This window comes from Nelusetta ayraudi, unplaced genomic scaffold (genome assembly GCF_046127955.1).
Source record: "Nelusetta ayraudi isolate G7.1 ecotype Tasmania unplaced genomic scaffold, CSIRO-AGI_Nayr_v1 ptg000136l, whole genome shotgun sequence".
NCBI lineage: Eukaryota > Metazoa > Chordata > Actinopteri > Tetraodontiformes > Monacanthidae > Nelusetta > Nelusetta ayraudi.
In genome coordinates this window covers 2,335,630-2,355,000 of record NW_027466186.1, presented here as the reverse complement: position 1 = coordinate 2,355,000, position 19,371 = coordinate 2,335,630, and the positions used below count along the sequence as shown (strand labels likewise).

The following is a 19,371-nucleotide window of genomic DNA, read 5'->3' as shown; positions in this document are numbered from 1 at the left end:
AAACTGATTGGAAGACGGTTGGAGCGGATGATAAGATGAACTTTGTTTGCTTTAAATAACGATTCGAGCCCAACTGGATTTGCAAATGAGGGTCGGTTATGGAACATAATTAGTTTGAGTGACAATTTGCTTTGTTAAAACGTTGCTCTCTTTCAAGAAGAACCGTTTGAGTCCCTAACGATCACAAAAATGTGTCAGTTATGAAATCACACGAATCGAGATATTGACTATATATGTTTCATAGTGGTGTGTTTTGCAAATATTTTTACTGTGACCTTCCCATTGAAGTAGAACAGAGGTGAGGGGGTTGACGTTCCTTCTCTTCCCTCTAAGCACCATTTCTCTTTTCTTTTCACCTTTACAGCCAACGCGTCCGAACACTCACTCTGTGGTTTCTAAACGGCGTCAAATGAATCCAATTAAGCTGCCACGAAGAAGAAGAAGAAGAAAAAAGAGAAAAAAGAAGAACGTTATTTACACCGTATGAGATTACCTGGACTTCATTTCCTGGGGTTTTAAAATAATTGACAAACAGCGTGCGCGTACTTAACTAAGCCTCGCATTATGCGCACAGTTGAACATGTCATCAGTTAATCTTAACGCTTTTTTTCCCCCCTGCAACCCCCCCCTCCTCCTCCCCCTTCCCCCCGCCCCTCCCTCGCTTGGCTGCTCCGTAGTTAGCACTTATTAAATTAGCAGTCATCTAGCGATCAAAAACAACAAACCCTCCTCCTCCGTGGCTGAGAGACGGCCGAGGTCTCTTCCTCCGCAGCTGCCGCCGCTGCTGCCGCTGCGTTTGCGCGGACGAGCGGCGGGGAAGCGGCGCTAATTACGGCTCCGCGGTCGGAGGGGAGGAAACCGTCGGCCGGGAAGTCCGCGCCGTTCCCGCTTGTTCTCCGTGACAATGCGCTCGTACGACATGCCTGGGCTGCCAACCCCCCCGACCCCCCCCCCTTCGCCTTTACCCTCCTACCACCCTCCCTCCCCCCCTTCAACCTTCCCTGACTGTCATTTATCCTCTCACCTCTGTGGATTGGGCCTGGATCAGTGAAGGAATGGCGGAGATGGCGATAGAGGGAGAGGGGGTGAGGGAGGGATGGAAGGGGGCGGGGGGGGGGGGGGGGGGGGGTGACGAAGGATTATATAAAGAAGAAGCAGCACTTGACGGTAACTGGTTGAGATTAGCGCCTTAGGGGTACAGCGGTGGCTGTGATTTTGATTCTGCGCCCCCGAGCTAAACGCTGAAGGCCGCCTCGCCTGGAGGAGTCTGCCTCTCACCCACAGGCAGTCAGAGATTGTTTTCTTACCGCCGTCTCCCTCCCTCCCTCCCTCCCCGTCCCTCCTCCCCCGCCGCCCCACAGACACCTGTCATCTCCAATGTCAAAACTCACAGGAAGGGAAAGACGACGCAAAGAATAAACAAAAGAAACATGTTTTTTTTTCTCTCTCTCTCCCCCCCCCGCACCCCCCCCCCCCCTTTTTTTTTTTTTTTCTAAAGGCGGCCGCTTTCTGCATACAGATCTCAAGGAAGGCGTGAGGCCGCGGCTTCGCCCGCAGCAGCACCGGCCCTAAAGGCGCTCAGAGTTCAGGGGCAAATGGGGCTGATTCTGCAGTCATCAGACATCAGAAGTGATTGTCATCGCTTGGTTAAAAGTGATAAAAGCATAAATGAATCCAGTATTGACGTATTTTTCCTCCACGAGCAGCGCTTGACTCATTCACGTCTTGTTTTCCTATTTTGCTCAAAAGCCTATTGTCAAAAATATGGAGTATGTAGGACTTACAAGACTATGAGAAAACAAATGTTATTTTAGAGAATGCGATCCATGCGATACATTCTCGGTGCGTGTCAATAACAAGCCTGAGCTTAATATACAACTCTGAGAACACGGAGGTGCATGACTGCAATAAGACTGGAAATAGTAAAGCGACTGTAGGTCCCATGTGCAACCCACTTGACTGAAATCTCGTTAAATATAAAGTGATGGCGTGATCTCATATTATATCTGTATGGACACTGCCGTTCAAAAGTCTGTGGTCACTGACTCATTTCTGCGTTGAATTCCACTGTCGGTAGCTTCATGAAATAATCTCCTGGAATGCTTTCGGAACATTACTATATAGTGCATGGAAATCAGGAAGGGTGTTCTGAACACATTATGGGATGGCTTCGAGAGTGAGAGTTGCTGCCTTGGATGTTTCATTGAATGTGATTTCAGAGATCGAATATCGAGAGTGCAATATGCGGCCGCCATTGCGGTTGAATGCTTTAAAATTGTGAGAGAAAAAAAACAAAGCTTTTTTGTTTTATAATCATGCTTAGTTGTGTGTGCTAAACCATAGAAAAGTAAACAAAGCATCATGGTTTCTAATATATAAATATATATATGGAATTCATATACAGCAATACAGTATATTACTTCATACATATCATATATATATTACTCCTAAAATACTAGTTTAAGTTCTGAAATTTGAAATACAAATTCTGGTGTTGAAATTAAATGAGGAAATTTCTCTTTTCATCACCAGTCTCCATTTAAACAGTAAAAGAAATTAACTGTGAGGCGGCAGTGAGTCGAAGGTCAGGGCTACAGGACCAAAGTGCTAAAATATAAATCTTCCTCTCGGTGTAAATTCTACAAAATTATCAAAATTTAACTTTGGCTGTCTTGGAGGAAGAAAAAAAAAAACAAAACAGACACACACACACACACGAAAATAAAAAGTTTTCCGTGAAATCAGGACGCCTCTGACGACCTTTTGGTGCCCGGGGTGCGTGGGGGAGGGGGTGAAACGGCGCCGCCTGAGGAGCAGGAAACAGAGAAACCCCGTCCTGTTGCGACGTGGCCCTTGTCGTCGGCGCGGTAAAGCAGAGGCGCGAGATGACGCGACACTGGCAGCCCTGCCAGGCGGCGTTGTCGCAACCAATGGGGGGCAGAGGACACACGGGAGAGTAATGGCTGCTGCGCGCCAACCGGCTCCCCACGGCGGTCGCTGGCGGTGGTGGTGGGCGGGGGGGTGGTGGGGGGTCCGCACACGTTTCATCTGCTCTGTTTTCCTCTGTTTTAATTTTTTTTTTTTTTTTTTTTGTTCTGTTTGTTTGTTTGTTTGTCGACCTTGCCGTGTCAGCTGACCTTCCCCCATCCCAGGACCCTGAAGAGAGAGGAGGGGTGGGAGTGGGGGGGGGCAGCGACCGCGGACGCTGACATTTCTGCACGGTGGAAGAACAAACAGCTCATACAAACCGCCGCCGCACACACACACACACACACACACACACGCTCGCACACGTACACACACCTAGCCACCCCCGGACAAATTTGCTCCAAAATATGTGCGCGTCTTGAGCGTCCGAGAGTGTCCGAGAGGCTGGCGGCCACCACTGCCAAGGAAGTGTCACGGCGCCGTGACAACTTCAGCGAGTAGCGGCGCGACGCCTGACCCTCGGCTGGCAGAGGGGGGGCGCCGCATCCTGCACCCAGCCCCAATCCTGACAGATGTCATATACCTCCTCCATGGGCACCTTCTGTTTCCTGTTCACCTTTCTCCATCCTGCAGCGTTAGGGCTCCTGTCTCCGCCTCGTCACAGCGTTTTGCACACACACACACACACACACGCGCGCGCGCGAGCGGCGCACACACACACACAAACACACGCATGCAACCAACCGCACACACACAGAAAGAGAGACAGGCAGAGGAGAGACTTAAAGGCCTCACTTGGTGCAAAATTCACCTCACCGCTCATATGTTGTTCAGTAATGTTTGCTTCTGTTAGCCTGTTAAAGGATTCCTACTTCTTTTACATCACAGGCTAACATGTCGCTTTGTAAATCATCTCTGTATGATGTCACAAGGGGAACCCATACCTGATCCCAGCCATCCCAGATATTTCATTTTAACGCTTCGACCTTTTTTGTCCCCTTCTGGAAGTGTGGAAGCGACAACAAAGCATCCGTTCAATGTGCCAAACTGTGCGTGGGTTGTTTTATTCTTTTCCTCTGCAGGCTGGAAACAGAGGGCATTTAGTTGTTTTGGAACAAACCATAATGAAAAGTATAGATCGACCTTTAAATGATTTCATCTGAGGAACAGCAGCGTTTTTGAAATGACAACTATACAGCTTTGTTCACTTGTGTTTAGCAGGCTTTCCGCTTTCCAATCACAACAGGGCCAAGGTCCAAGGCCAAGGAGTGCTGGCACTTGCTCGCGGATTTCGCACACGGCTCTTATTTATGTCTTTTGTTTAAACGTTTGCTCAACTTGAGAAACGCGGAAAAAAAAAAAATCCCCCAAAAAAACCACGCAACCCTGGCTGGCTCCCTGGCGCTCACGGCGAACGCTCAGACGGTGTTTCCTGTTATTTACCCGACGCTTTTCTCCGAGAACAGTTGGTATTTCAGTCTTAGCACACCCCACTCAAAACCTGTTTGCACAGATTCTCCCGATCATCCCGCCCGCACCGCACCGCACCGCACAGCACCGCACCGCACCGCGCCGCCCGCTTGACAGAAAACACTTCAACGACAAAAAAAAAAAAAAAAAAAAGAATAAGAGACAAAACGCGATTCGCCCTCATTACATTGTCTCATGCCGTCTCATCAAAAGTGTCGGCGGCCCACTCCACCAATAACGGTGTCCAACAAACCGAAAAAGCTCGGCGATATTGGATTTCCATAAAACCTTCCCGCCGAACTGCCTGTCCTCGCAGGGATTGTGTATCATCCGCTCAAAACGCCGCCCTGGATGGAAATGCGCGGGGGCTAAATCTGATCACGGCGCTGGATAATGTTCACTTCTCACTCCCGAAACGCGGACTTGGGAAGGGAAACGGAGGGGATCCTGTGACTAGCGCATCAATCACGTTGACGTCGTGCTCGAGTGATGGATATTCTAATTTCCCTTTTATATACAGGTGCGCGGGACGGATGGATGACGATTAATGGACGGGGGGCAAGGCCGTTTTTTTTTTTTTTTTTTTTTTTAACCCAGGAAAACAAAAGGCAGACGAAGGCGAACGCAGCCTCGGCGGCGGCGCTCGGCGGGCCACGGGGGGAGACGCTGCCTTCAACGTTTGGGGATTTGATTTCCCTGTAAACATGCGGGAGGACCAACGCAAAACATCCTGAGGTGACAGAAAGAGTGTCGCTAACACAACAATCGTCTCCCGTCCGCTGGGACCCGGAGCAGGTCCTGCACTTACCTCCTTGACAGCCCTCAACACCCCCCCCCAACCCTCACTTCACATCGCCCTCGCCTCGTTTTCGCACAACCTGTTTCTCGCATCCTGTCACCCATCACACCTTGCTAATTGTTCCTTAAAGGGCTCGTTCCCCCCCCAAAAAAAAATGACATTTCACCTTTTTGTACAGGGTCTATAGACGTATTCTTTTGTTAAACCATGTGATCCTCCTGGAGTTTCATGGATGGGAAGAATTACATCCAGCAGGCAAATAAATGCCTATAAATAAATGTAGCCCATTAAGCTTTTTAATCCGGCCTGCCAAAATTGAAGAAATTATGTTAACAGTAAGTCGGTCATAAAATAGCTGTGTTTCATTATTTTTTTCAGTGTTTAAGAGTAGTTTCAATAAAGCACTAAATACCGCGGGGCTTCAAAGACACATATTTTGTTTAATGGACATTAAATCACATGTTTTCTACATATCCCATGATACATTTTTTTTTCTCCTATGAGGTGGGTCACCAAAACACTCCATCCATCTGCTCCTGCTCCGGTCCCTCTGTCAAATTTAAGAACTCATTGTGGCCCACTAGTCAAAACGTTAGCCCTCCCCTGGTCTATGAGCTACTTGTGTACAGCTAATTATTAGTATACGTAAAAAAAAAAAGAAGAAGAAAATTTCATCATAGAGGAGGAGCGATGACTCACTTCTATTGTCCGTGCCACCCGCGTGCAGGTGTGGCCTCGAGATTAAAAGGATGTTTTGGCTAAACACATGATATTAACGTCCCTGCTCTGACTCACATTGGGCTGGTAAGTCTTGATGACACTGCAGGAGCAGTGGCACGTTGTGTTTCTGTTCTGTCGCTGGGTCAGATTGGAGTAATTCTGGATAATTTTGGAGAGGAAAACTCTAGTATGGTTCCATGGATTACAAAATACCGTATCAGAGTCTAAATCCACAAAGCAAAGGTTGCAAATGGGGGCATCGCATTTACGGGGCGGACTCCCCCGTTGGCATCCAGCACAGCCCTGGATGCTAAAACTGTAATTTATTGAAAAACACCATCCTCCTCGGGCCAACTCCTTCAAAATGCCGTGCTGATCTGTCAGAATTCTTCAAAGTGGCTGTTGTGCCAGACGTGCTTTTGATGGAATCCTTCGACGTGTCGGCGCCGCGAGGCACAAATCTCAGACGATGTCTCCTCTACGATCTCTTGTCCTTGTTTCAACTTCCTTCTCTCTGTGTTCGGCTTTATATCAAGCGAGCGTCGCTTTCATGCCGACTTTCATGCCCGCTCCTATGCGACAGGCGGGAGGTTAAACGTTTTAGCTCGGCCCTTGACCCAAGTCATCCTTGACACGGCAGGCAAATAAAGCATTAAAAGGGCCGATATTGTTCCAGATTTTTAAGTCAGTTTCTTCTTTGCAGGGAGCAGCTTCAATGAATAATCATCCCCAAAACTGCAGAAAATATCAAAAAAACAGTTTTTTGTTTGTTTTTTTTAGCTTCCAACTAAAAACAGATGATTTGTTGTGTTTTCTATGTCTTTTTAGAGGATACAAATAACAAAGTGGGCCTGGTTGGAAGTATTAACACGAGTGCCCCCTGTGACATCACAAATGGCTGTATTGAGTTTGATTATGAGTTTACACACATTTTCTCAAAAGTGGGCCAAGCAAAAAGCAGCAACAAATTTCACGGGAGGTCAGTGACAGGCAGAGGTAAAAAATCAGTACTGTTACCTTTACCAGAGCATTTACTTTAAGTATCCATACTTTTGCCACCTCTGGTGACAGGACAGAGTCCCAGAATGTCAAACAATTTGCATAATAATGGGCCTCAAATGCTTCTTCTTCATGCTTTCAGACCTGGCAGAGCGTCAGCTTATTTTGGTCTGTTCACCTGAGGCGGGCTGAGCGCTGGCTTCATTTCCCAGTTGTTTTCCTCAGATGTCAGCGTCAGGCGGCGGTCCCCCACCGTGATTTCCAGTCTCCTACCCCGGCTCACGGCCGACGGCGGACGTGGACATTCAGAAAAGCGTCCTGCACTCGGGACTTTTCAATAAGACCTCACCATCCAGCCTGAGATCTCTCTCTCTCTCTCTCTCTCTCTCTCTGTCTCCCACCTATGTCCTTCTCTCACTTCATCTCCTCGCTCGCCCGTCCCAAACTGTCCGCCCAGCCATCTGTCACGCGATGTTTATGGGCCCTTTTGCTTTTGTGTCCTGATGACCACTGTCACAGGGAGCCAGCCATTACCGATGCGGCCTGATGAACGATGTTACCCAGACGCTCGGCTGACACCTCTGTGTCCTTGGCCGCAGAGACGCTGGCCGGATCGGGCCGGTGAAGAATGAGACCGCTGGTGGAGGGTGGGGGTGGGGGGCACCTGAGGGAGGCCGGGCTGAGGACCTGTCCGTCATCCTGCGACAGGACGCTGGAAACCCTCCACATGCCGTCCCTCCACCCGGCCAATGGCAACGCGGGGCTGGTCAGCGGCGATGATGTTGTCATTAATCCCGAGGCGGTGAATAGTGCCCTTGCCTTTCACCCAAATATATATCTACATCCCAACAGGCGCGGTGAAGGACCCTCGCCGGCCCTCCAGAGGCCACGGAAGGCGCCCCAAAGGGTTAACGTGCCGATGATGAATGGCGCCACGCGTGATTTTATCTGTCAAGCAGACGCGCGAGTGCTTGTTTTTGATGTTTTATTCAAATGTTTGTGGCCCACAGAGGTTAAATAAAGTTCCACGTGTTCTGATCATAGTGCCGGTGGTGTTGGGGAGGTCCATTTTTCCATCATCGTTGTTTTATAGATTGTGTTTTTGAAAATGTTGCTCATTCTTGGCCAGTCCACCTTCAAATGATGATTGAAAATTGCTGGTATTATTTTTTTTTCTCCCTTTCATCCAGATTGTTTTGCTGTAAGTGGCTCAGATCGAATACATCAGAGGTGTCGAGACGCCTCCCGCCTCCTCCTGGAAATGTATTGCAAAGTAAGAGGTAAGCACTTTGAACTTGAAGCAGTAAAGCAACACTTGTAAACCCCAGCAGCACTGGCTGTGCCCACAAATTATGACCCTTTTCTCCTCCTGATTGACAGATTCTGTTGTTCTTGAGCTGCTTTAGTGCAGGAACTATTTCCTCTCTCGTAAATGACACCCTGTTAAACATGACTTTGCGTCCTCTTGGGCCCTGGCTGAGAGGTGAGTGGCTGCGATATGACTGCACGGTGATGTGCAATTTATTGTCATTAGTTATTAATCTTATACATATGGGGCCTGTCTAAGCCAGGCAGCATTATTAAATGATGGCTTTAATACTGAGGGAAAATGGATGGATAGAAGCAAGGCGAGAAATTATGTGAATAATAAGCGGATGAGTTTGTGGGTCACATGACCTATGACTGACTGAATGGATATTAAGAAAGAGTGCATGTTTATTGTCCTGAGCATCCATTAAACACTTATGGATGAAACTAATAAACAAAAACTTCTAAGTTTCTTCTTCTTTTTGATATATTTGTTTTCATTGTTAACTGAAAAGAGATAAATAATTAATTTAAATCTTTAACTGCCTCCCTGACCCAAAAAATGAGTTGGACCTCGACTAAAATGATTTGGTCGAGGTCAATCATTTTAAAATCAGAAGATCTGTTGAAAAACAAATGAACTGATTTTTAGCTGTAGGTTAGTACTTATAAAGAAAGAAAAATTATGCAAACAATAGTCTGGCTTATTTCTTGGTGGTGTTATTAGAGTACAGTAAAAATCGCTTGTGATCTTTAAACCTTGCCCACATCATTTAAAACACCATCTATTCTCTGACCTGCAAATCAAAAGTCACTGCAATATACTGAGAAGATTAATTATAAAAACAAACAAAAAAAAAAAACCTTACGGCCAGACATTTGCCACTGGTGATTCCAGGAGGGGAGGAAGGAACAGGAAAGACAATCCCATCACAATAACATAATGAGAACAATCTGCAGGACAAAATAAAAAATCTCATTTAATCAGCGAGGCCTCCGCTCCCCCCTTGTGTCAGCCGCCCTCCCTTCCTGTCTCCCTCCTCGCCGTGAACGTCTTTACTGGCCGCTGAAGCCCGCTGATGAATTCTTAAACAGATCACACTGATAATTGTATTTCATAACTGTCAGTTGTGCGAAGGCTGCCAGTGTGCCCAGGAGCTATTTGTGTGTCAGCATGTCCTCCACACATGCAAAAACCCACCTCAGACGCACACGCACACACACACACACACACACACACACACACACACACACCCCTCTCCCCATCACAAGGGATGTGCTTACTGTCTCTGGCCTCGAATTACTCAATCAGGGGGACACATTTAGGGATGACACCTTTATTACAATTAATCAGGGGAACTTGATTAAGAAAGTTGTTCCTCCTCTATATTGAGACTTGCACAAGTGGTTCGGCTGCATATTGCAATTTATGTCCCACTGAGCTCCTGTGCAGCTGATAGACAGAAGAGCCGACAGATTGCCAGACGTACCGAGACACACGAGGACTTTGTGTACCCCTGTGTGTGTGTGTGTGTGTGTGTGCGTGCGCGTACATGTGCGGACGTGCGCTGTCAGCCCCCCACGCACACCCCCAGAAACACATGCACGGACACAAACAAACAAACACACACACACACACACACACACACACACACACACACACACACACACAGACACACACACACACACACACACACCATCATTCTGTCATGCACAACTCAGGTTTCGCAGAGAGTTTAATAAATGACTTTAATTGGCTGTGGAGACGCTCGCGCTAAAGGAGCCCTGAATATTCCATTTCCCTTTCTTCCCGTTTCTTTCTTTCACTCACTTTAACACACGTACACGCACACACACGCGCGCGCACGCACACACACACACACATGCGGGCACCCTCTTGAATGAAGCCATCTCTTTACCTTTACTCACAGTTCCCGGGTCTGCTGTGGCTAATTAGTCGAGTGGGGTTTTAGGTTTGGTAATTAGGCGGAGGTAGGAGTGACGGGGGCTCAGGGAGTTGGGGAGTTGAGGGGGTCTGACTGACTTGCGGAGGAAAGAACCGGACTGTCTGGATGCTGGCAGCACCAAGCAGCCAGTCAGTGTCCCTTAGGCGCCCAGAGGTAGAATACCATCCCACACAATGAGGGTGATGTCTTTGTTATGTGCCACATGTTCCAGTGGAGGGAAACTGTGGATAAAGAGGGTCTCAATGCTCTTGGAAAAGAGAGAGAGAGAGAGAGGGAGAGAGAGAGACCTTCTGAGAATTTCACTATGTCCAATGTGAGTGTGCAACTGTGGAAAAGCACCTCTGTGCTGAGGGGGCACGGCCAAAAGTTTGAATTTGAACGTCTCTGCCTTGTGTGCAGGTATATGTTGTTTCAAAGAAAGGTGACCAATAGAAAAGGTATTTTCATTAATTAGGCGTGAACTATTTCCCTGTAAACTGCTCACAGCTTACTTGATTCTTGCCGAACTTTGGCGGAAACGCAATATTGTTCTTTTTGTGAAAACACCTCTTGACACTTGAAAAGAAATGTGAAATAAAGTCAAAACCTCCAAGTCGGCAATAATAAGCGTGCTGCTCAAAAGAATGGTGGGAAATATCAGTCTTTGAGGCGAATGTGACATTCAATCCAAGACCATACACACGCGTCTCAGGGTCAAACCAGCCTGAAGAGATTTTTAAACTAATTATCTAATTCAGTCTAATTGCCCACTGTTATATTTAGTAGAAACAAACAGATCCATCTAAAAAAAAAAGTTTATTGATAACAATGTTAATCCATGCTTTCTGATGTCCCACTTGTTTGTTTCAGAACTGTGGTGTCATGCCGACATCACGAAACCAGAGTCAGATCCAAATATGATGAAAAAATGATGACAAAGTGGACCAACTCAATAGGTAGATATATGCGCTTATTAAAAGCAAATTAAAATGCAATGTATGTTTATTTTTTCCAGTATTTGTCCAACTAAAGAGCACTTTCAAAATGTTCATGTCATGGCAATGGTCTCTACAGTGGAGGGACTCATCATGGAGCCTCTTCATCAGCCGATGCACTTCCAGCAAGGGGTCAAAGTGACAAAGATTACTTTCCCCTTGCTGATTAAAAGGTAAATTTGATAAAAGAATAAAAAAAAGTCATTACTTCTGCTCGTTATTTGAACAGTTCAGATGAACATCAGGTTCAAAGTTTATGAAGCCATTCTTATTTAAATCTACCCACTGTCTCGACGTTCCTGGTGATTGAGGCACCCTTTGATTAAAAGTTATAAAGGCACTTAAGCGTAATTCCTCAAAAGAGGAACTGTTTTCGGAGAGTGTTGTTGTTTTTTTGGTTTGTTTGTTTGTTTTTAAACCGGCACCAAGTGAGCCAGCGCTTCTGAAGACCGTCTCTATCTTTAATGTCTTGTTTACGCTCCGCAGTTCTGGGGGTTGTTTCAGTGCGTTGCCAGTGAGCAGCCTCTGTCTGCAACACAATCCAATTAAATAAAGAGTGTTGTCTCTCCAGGATCCTGTGTTCTCTAATTGGGGCTGTGACTGCTCACTAATCAGCGGAGGTACAGGTAGGCCCTGGAGGACGCCCAGACGAGGCCTCTCCTGGTAATTGAAGAGATGCTAAACCTGGCCTCCTCCTCCTCTTCCTCCTCGCCGCAGCAGCACGCCGAGGATGCACGGTGACGTCGTCCAAACGCTCGCGCGCGTGTCCTCCTGTTTCTCACCATTTCACGAGGCCAGTTTGTGAGGGCTTGGTGTCATAACGCCTGACCAAATAATGAGGACTGAAAAGTTTGAAATTGCTGCTCCATGGCTGCATTATTTTATGAATGATCCCCCTGATGTCAATATATCATTTTCATTTAAAAATAACATTAGTGGGTTGTCGTCTGATGCAAAAGCAATTCGATATTCATTTTGACTGGATTTTAATAATGTTGTTGCCCCCCGAAAAATGTGTTTTGTATGGTTCAGAACAGTTTTTTGAAAGTTTGTGATTCTTTAAAGAGATTTTAAAAATATATATATATTTTTGCATCAATAACGTAAAGATAAGTAAATATTTGATTTTGACAAAAACGTTATTACCTCATATATATATATATATATATATATATATATATATATATATATATATACATATATATATAAAACTATATGTATATATATATATATATATATATATATATATATATATATATATATATATATACATATATATATATATATATATATATGTGTACAACACAAGTTTTGAATTTTTCACAGTGTAAAATGTGATATATGTAGGCTGTAAAACGTCGGTGGCCACTGGAACTAATTGCGAAATGTGTTTGCCCCGGACTTCCTGCGCAGTGGATTCGAGATGGTCCTTGGCCTGTTGTGTTTTTGATTTCCTGCACCGTCTGGTGAAGGTAGCAGCTTTGCATGCTGGGGTCACACCTGTAACATATTTCACACTGGGTTATATTTTGAGTGGCCACCTGGATGAGGAAATCACATTTTCACAGTGCGTGAGCACTACAGCGCCGCGTGCCAGGTTCCGTCAGAGCAGGTGTTTGAGCCGGACTTTAAAAAATGACTCCTAAAAAAACTCAGTTAGATCGAGCGAGGAGAAGCTCGGCAGATGTGTGGCCTTCTGCTATCCAGTATTAATGAAAAACAAATAGAAATGGAAAAACAAAATAAAAACAAAACCTAAGAAACGCGGGATATATCTCAGTAAATATCATAATATTATAATCATTACTATCTATATTAGAATATTACAGTATTTACAAGAACACAGTTGGCTTGGTAGAAGGGAATGCCTCCCTCATTGGCTGCTGTGCTGATCATCAATCATCAATGTTCTGATGATTAAATATGAAATGATCAGCATGGACTGGATGAGTCTGCAGACACTTTCAGAAATGGAAGCGTCAACTCACCAGGTGGGCTGGAAACTTTACAGGAAGAAATTGGGCCCTCAACTACTGCAGCCTGAGCCATGCTTTAAATGTACTACAACACTGACAGCTCTAATGCAAATACCTCATTTCTGCTCCTTTTTTTTTTTTTTTTTTTTAACGGACTAAAACTGTCTAAAATTTCCAGGGCTTTACAAACTGGCTTTGAATCTTCTGTGAGTCTCTGTGAGAATTCTTGTTTTGTTTTTTTTCCTGTACAAACCGACTGCCACATCACTGAACTTCCTCGTTGTGTTGTTTTGTTTCACCACCCAAAGTAAATACGAAAAATGGTAATGAAATAAAAAACGTCAAAGGGCATCCCGCAACACATTCACCACAGGTGATTTATGTTTACTTGTGTCGGTGCAAAGTGGTCGCGTTCTTCTCGTCCAACTCCTGGTTAGCTAGACTAATTTTTTTTTTTCTATATTACATGCAGCTTCTGGCCATGTGACTGAAGAGATTGATTGTGCGGCTGCCGTTTCTGTCAGCTACAAACGGGCGGTGGGAGGGTGGGGGGGGGGACCAAGCGCACCTGGAGCGGCACTCACTTTTGACGAGCGCACGGTAATGTAAGCCCCCTATTAGAAAAACAATGAAGTCGATCATAAAACATTTATGGTAGGTAAAGTGTGCCAGAGTGCTACAAGCAAGCACATTATAGAGGCACGTCCAAACTAATTTCAGACTGCTACCAGGAGGCACACGCTGGATTAAGAAATGCTGATAAAAAAAATACTATAAAAAAAGACTTAATTTTAGACTTTTAATCAGAATATTAGTGCAATGTTACATTCAATCTTTGTCAGTTTGATGTTGAGAGGAAGTAACGGCATTTTCTCATACACAAAATAATCTGCATTCAATTACTTTGAAAAATAAAAGACAATTTCTCTGACATTTTTTCTTACAACTGAAAAAAATATCTGTGATTTGCTGTGCTAAAGTCATAGCTTACTCGCGCTAACGGAGGGCGGCGCCACCTCCACCACCACCTTGCCCAGGTTTTTCCCAGAATACATGTAGTCCACGGCGCGGAAGACCGACTCCAGGCCCGTGAACCTCCCCTCCGGGGCCGAGTCCCCCACGTCCACCTCGCACACCAGCTTCCCCTCGGCAAACATCTGCATCATGCTGCCCAGAGCCTCCCGGTAGTCGGCCATGAAGTGCGGCAGGAAGAAACCTCGCATGCTGGCCGACCTCTGGAGCAGCTTGACGGGCAGCGTCCTCCCGCCGAACGGGGGGATCCCCGACTCGGACTGGTACCCAGAGATGAAGCCGATCACGATCAGGCGACCTTTGGTGGCCAGGTTGTTGACGGCCGTCTCCATCACGCCGCCGCCGACCGACTCGTACACCACGTCGACGCCCCTGGGGCACTCGCGCCGCAGCGTCTTGCCGAGGTCCTCCGCCTTGTAGTTGACGGGCCGGTCGCAGCCGACGGACTTGAGGAATCCGGCCTTCTCGTCGGTCGAGCAGGTGCCGATCACGCGGCAGCCGGCCTGCTTGGCGAACTGCACGGCGAACTGGCCGGTGCCGCCGGCGGCCGCCGTGACCATCACCGTCTCGCCCTCGGCCAGCTCGCCCAGCCGCTTCAGGGCGATGTAGGCCGTGGCGCCGCTCACCAGCAGGGTGAGGAACTCGGGCCGGGCCGCCGGGACGGGCACGCTCTCTTTGGCGGGCACCACCGTGTACTCTGCAAAGGCGCCGCTGCTGAAGTAGGCCACGGTGTCGCCGACGGTGAAGCGGGAGCTGGCGCTGAGGCCCAGGCCCACCACCTCGCCGATGCCCTCGAAGCCGGCGTCGAAGGGGGGCTTCACCGAGGGGTCGTAGCGGCCCGCCGTGTAGTTAATATCGGAGGCGTTGATCCCCACGAAGCTGAAACGCACAAGAGGGGAGGAAAAAAACAAACACTGTCATGATAGATAGATGGACAGAAACTTTATTTTCTGTTTTTCAGTAAAAAAAACAAAAATTTGTCTTCGACACGGCTTTAAAAATCAAAACAAACAAACAAAACAAAAACACACACACACACACATTCACACATGTTATTTTTTGCTGTTCAGGGGGTTCTGTATCGTTGGCCTGACGGCAGCAGTGTGAAGGAGTGGTGCAGGTGGTGGGAGGGGTCCTTCGTCATGAGGGTGGCTTTCCTCACCACTGAGCGCCTGTAAAGCTCTGTCAGAGGCAGTTGGGCTGTTCTGGTTATTGTGCTGCCGTGTTTTATTATGCAGGTGAGTTTTGTTTTGGCCGAGGTGGTGAGGAAGCTGAACCAGGATGAAATATTATAGGAGAGAGTGGATTCAATGGGCGATCTGTCAGCAAGAGTTAAGATGTCTTTGCTGAAGTTAAAAGTCCTCATGATCATGGAAAAAACGGGAGGAGGTGCACTGTGTGCGTGTGTTGGTTTAATCCTGGTCTTCAGGTGGAGACTTCAGCCTCCTTCTCCTCCCAAAATGTCTACAAGGGGCCACTTTGTCCTGACTGTGATTTCCTATCCTCCTCCAGAGAAGAACGCTTCTGAACCGGCAAAGGAAAGGTTTACGTCTCCATTTAAAAAGCAAAAAAAAAAAAGATAGCAAGGAAAAAAAGAAGGAAAAAAAAACAACACACCGCATGATGTCATGATTCATTGTCTTCTGAGACACCCACAGCAAGCTGCACCTCTCTCCAAATCTGGGATAGTTGCGTCTTGCCTCGACAAGACGGCTGTTTTCATCTCGCTCTGGTAACATTTTGGAAACAAATGTGTGGGAAAGGAACGAATAAATAAATCATTTACCGCCTTTTGCAGGCGCTCGCACGCTGCGCCTCATTACTGGGGGTGTCACGAGTGTACTTTGAGCCAGTAGATAATGCATCCGTGGTGTGCTGATGGGTCACAATGACACACACACACACACACACGTACACAAAACACCGTTGCTTCAATAATTTACGGTGTTGGTTTACAAAGAACCGTGAGGCGCGAGGTTGTTCAATTTGAACAATTTTTGATAAGAGAGGGGCGGAGATGTGACAGCGAGGTCTTAAAAAAACTTCAAGAAAATAAAAATATTTTTGTAAATTTAAAAACCTGATGAAAACCTAAATCAAATAAGCAGAGTTGCACCTTTTTACTATAAATAGTTAAAACGTCTAATTTCAGGACTCAATCCTTTGTAAATAAAAGAAAAGTGAAATTTTGGTCAACTTAAAATGTTCTTTTTTTTTTGCTCGAGTCTCGGCAGTCTGGAAAAAGAAACGCAGCAGATCTTCAAAATTTGAAACTCCAGACGCAGCAAATGTGAAGAAGTTTTGCTGGAAAATAATTTACTCGGCCGATTAATTATTAACACAGCCGGCAACAGTAATATTCGGGTTGGATACACGGTGTGTTAACCATCTGTGGCAGTAATAATGCTGCAATACAAAAGGTGACGCAGACGGGTGTGACCGACGTGTCTGCTGCTTTGGACAAAGTCACTTTTCAAGCTCCTCGTTTTACATGGTCCCGTCCAAAACAAAAAACGTTGAATTTGTAAAAATCGGACCCTGCGGCCCCTCAGTGTCAACATTACTGTCGACAACACGGGCCAAAAAAACTTGCAACCAATCACAGCGAATAAACCTGTTTGCCTGCATATTACCACCGTTGTAGATTTTCATTTAAAGGGCGTCTCCGTGAAATTCCTCTTTTTTCTTTGTTACAAAGGCACCCGCAGGCTGCGCATTCAAGGTCCCTCGCCGACGATGACGTTCAACTCAGCAAACGTTTTATCAAACGGAGCAGCTGGACTCTAAACACAGACTCAACAACACGGCCGCGGTGGCATCGAAAGGTCGGACAGCTTTGTGACACGCCAACACGCCTCACTTTCACGACGCTTCTCGGCCACTTCATCTCCCAAAATGCGCCTATTGTTTTTTGCGACAAATCCAAATGTGCAGCGAGACGTACACGCTCGGCTGAGATCAGAAAAAGGCATCAGTGACTTTTTTATTTCGTCTCTCCCTTCCTCCTCCTTCTCTTCCCTCCTCCACCTTGCAGGAGCTGATGCTGGTGCTTTAATAATATCAGTTTATACAGCGATCACTGGCTCCCTGTCAGGCTCAGAGAGGCGGCGGCGGCGGCTCCTTCACTTCAGGTGGGGTTTAATCTCCCCTAACCGCGAGACGCAGCACCGTCTCCGGATGCTGCTGCTGCTGCTGCGAGTGACACAAATGATACCACAATTCCCGCGCCACGTAGCGCCGCATCTCCGTCTCCATCACGTCTTGATGCCAGTCTGAGTCCCCTCCTCCTCCACCACCACCACCACCATCATCATCATCATCATCATCATCTTCATCAAACCCTCCTCCTCCTCCGCGACTTTCCGTTTGGTGACGTAGAGAGACAGGAGGACAGAGAGAGAGAGAGAGAGAGAGAGAGAGAGAGAGAGAGAGAGAGAGAGAGAGAGAGAGATGCTGAGATGGATTGATAGACAAACGCAGAGAGGGCGGAACTTGGAATTACAGTGGAGCATCTTATTCCTCACGTATTTTTGCCGTCTTGTGATGATACTGATGATGGTGATGATGATGATGATGATGATGGTGGTGATCGCAGGTGCCGGACATGGGTGAGTCAAGGTAAGCAGACGCCCCCTTTTCTTATTATGATAGTTTTAACTTCTCAGCGTCACTCATGTAGAGAAGCCTGTAAAAAAAAAAAAAAGACTCACCGGGACAGCTTCATTAAAGACAAAGCTACCTACCTTTCTTATTCTCCACCTTTCCGATCAAAACAACAACAACTACTACTCACCGATTTCTGACGAGCAGATCCGCGTCGCCGGGCGTCGGTACGGCGACCGTCTGCAGCGACGCCGCCTCTCTGAAATCGGGGCTGAGCTTGTTGACGACCAGCTTCCTCATGCTGCTCGGTATGGACGAGCCTTTGAAATCCATGAAGTGCGCCGAGTAGGACATGTCGATAATGGAGCGCCGCGAGCTCGCTCCGACTCCCGGAAGCGAGTCGGTGGCCGCGCGCCCTCCTCTTCCTCCGCCGCCGCCGACCGCCCACACCGCCGCCCTCCTGCCTTGACTGGCCAGCAGCCGGCTGGCCATGCCTGCCGAAAAATGTGACAAAGTTCACGGGCGAACTCGACGACCGCGGCGGTTAGCGAGCCACGTTAGTCAGTGAGCCCCGTCCTTCCGCGCTCGGCTTGGGTTCGCAGGCCGGGGGGGGCGAATCGAACCGTGGCGTTCCGCGAAGAAAAGTAAAGCCACTGCCCCGCTTTAAAGCGTCACCCCCCCTCCACCCCGGCTCTCTTATGCAAATACAAAAAATACACTCGGCGCCGAACGAAAGTGTATTAGTATTATAACGTTGCACCGCTGCAGTCCTGTAGGTTAGCCGAGCAGCAGCAGCAGAGAGCAGCGCCTCACACTCGTCGTCAGAGTCCCTCCCCTTCCCGGACACAGCGCTCACTTCCTAGTAAGGTGAAACAAATCAATCCCCATATCCTATCACCTATCTCAGCCGCTTGTGTCCACCGCAGTGCTCGTCTTGCACATAATAATAATAATAATTATAATTATAATGATGATAATAATAATAATAATAATAATAATAATAATAATAATAATAATAATAATAATAATAATAATAATAACAACTCGGGAACTATTTTTCAGGTGACCGGGCACAATTAAATGCGGCGCTCTAGTGTGGTGTTGATGTTTTGATAGGGGGGAGCTGCCCATATGTTACACCTGTGGCCAAAAGCCCTGCATCGGCGGTTTGACCCCAAGCTTTTCGATCACCTGACAGTCATTATGCTGCTGCTGCGGGGGACCCCCCCACACCCACACACCTTTCATACCGTAACCGTCCGGACCTCTGAACTCGTCCCACCCCCTGGTGGGAGTCCAACAGCAACTCGTCTCAAATGTCTTTTCGGTGCCTTTTTCTTGCCTCGCGAATCCCCCCAAAAAGAGGTTCGACGTGCGAAACTTGGGGAAAAAAAAAAAAAAAAAAAAATTCTCGCGACATGTGCTCGCCTAAGTTTTTTTTTTTTTTTTTTTTGTGTGGTTTTGGCTGATCTCCTGGGCGATTTGTCGCGAGGGTCGGCGCGCACGCGAGAGAGAGAGAGGAAAGACAGAGAGAGAGAGAGAGAAAGAGAGAGAGAGAGGCTGGGAGAGAGAGCGAGAGAGGGAGGGGGGACAAG

At 47.1% G+C, this 19,371-nt stretch overlaps 1 protein-coding gene across 1 annotated transcript; it reads right to left on the bottom strand.

The window, feature by feature from the left end:
* Positions 1 to 13,926: 13,926 nt before the first annotated feature.
* On the bottom strand, positions 13,927 to 18,619 carry LOC142879560 (prostaglandin reductase 3-like). Its single transcript, XM_076012926.1, has 2 exons — positions 17,967 to 18,619; positions 13,927 to 15,052 (listed from the first exon to the last, which is right to left on the bottom strand). The coding sequence occupies exons 1-2, from the start codon at positions 18,266 to 18,268 to the stop codon at positions 14,122 to 14,124; spliced, it is 1,233 nt and encodes a 410-aa protein (XP_075869041.1). The 5' UTR covers positions 18,269 to 18,619; the 3' UTR covers positions 13,927 to 14,121.
* Positions 18,620 to 19,371: the final 752 nt, after the last annotated feature.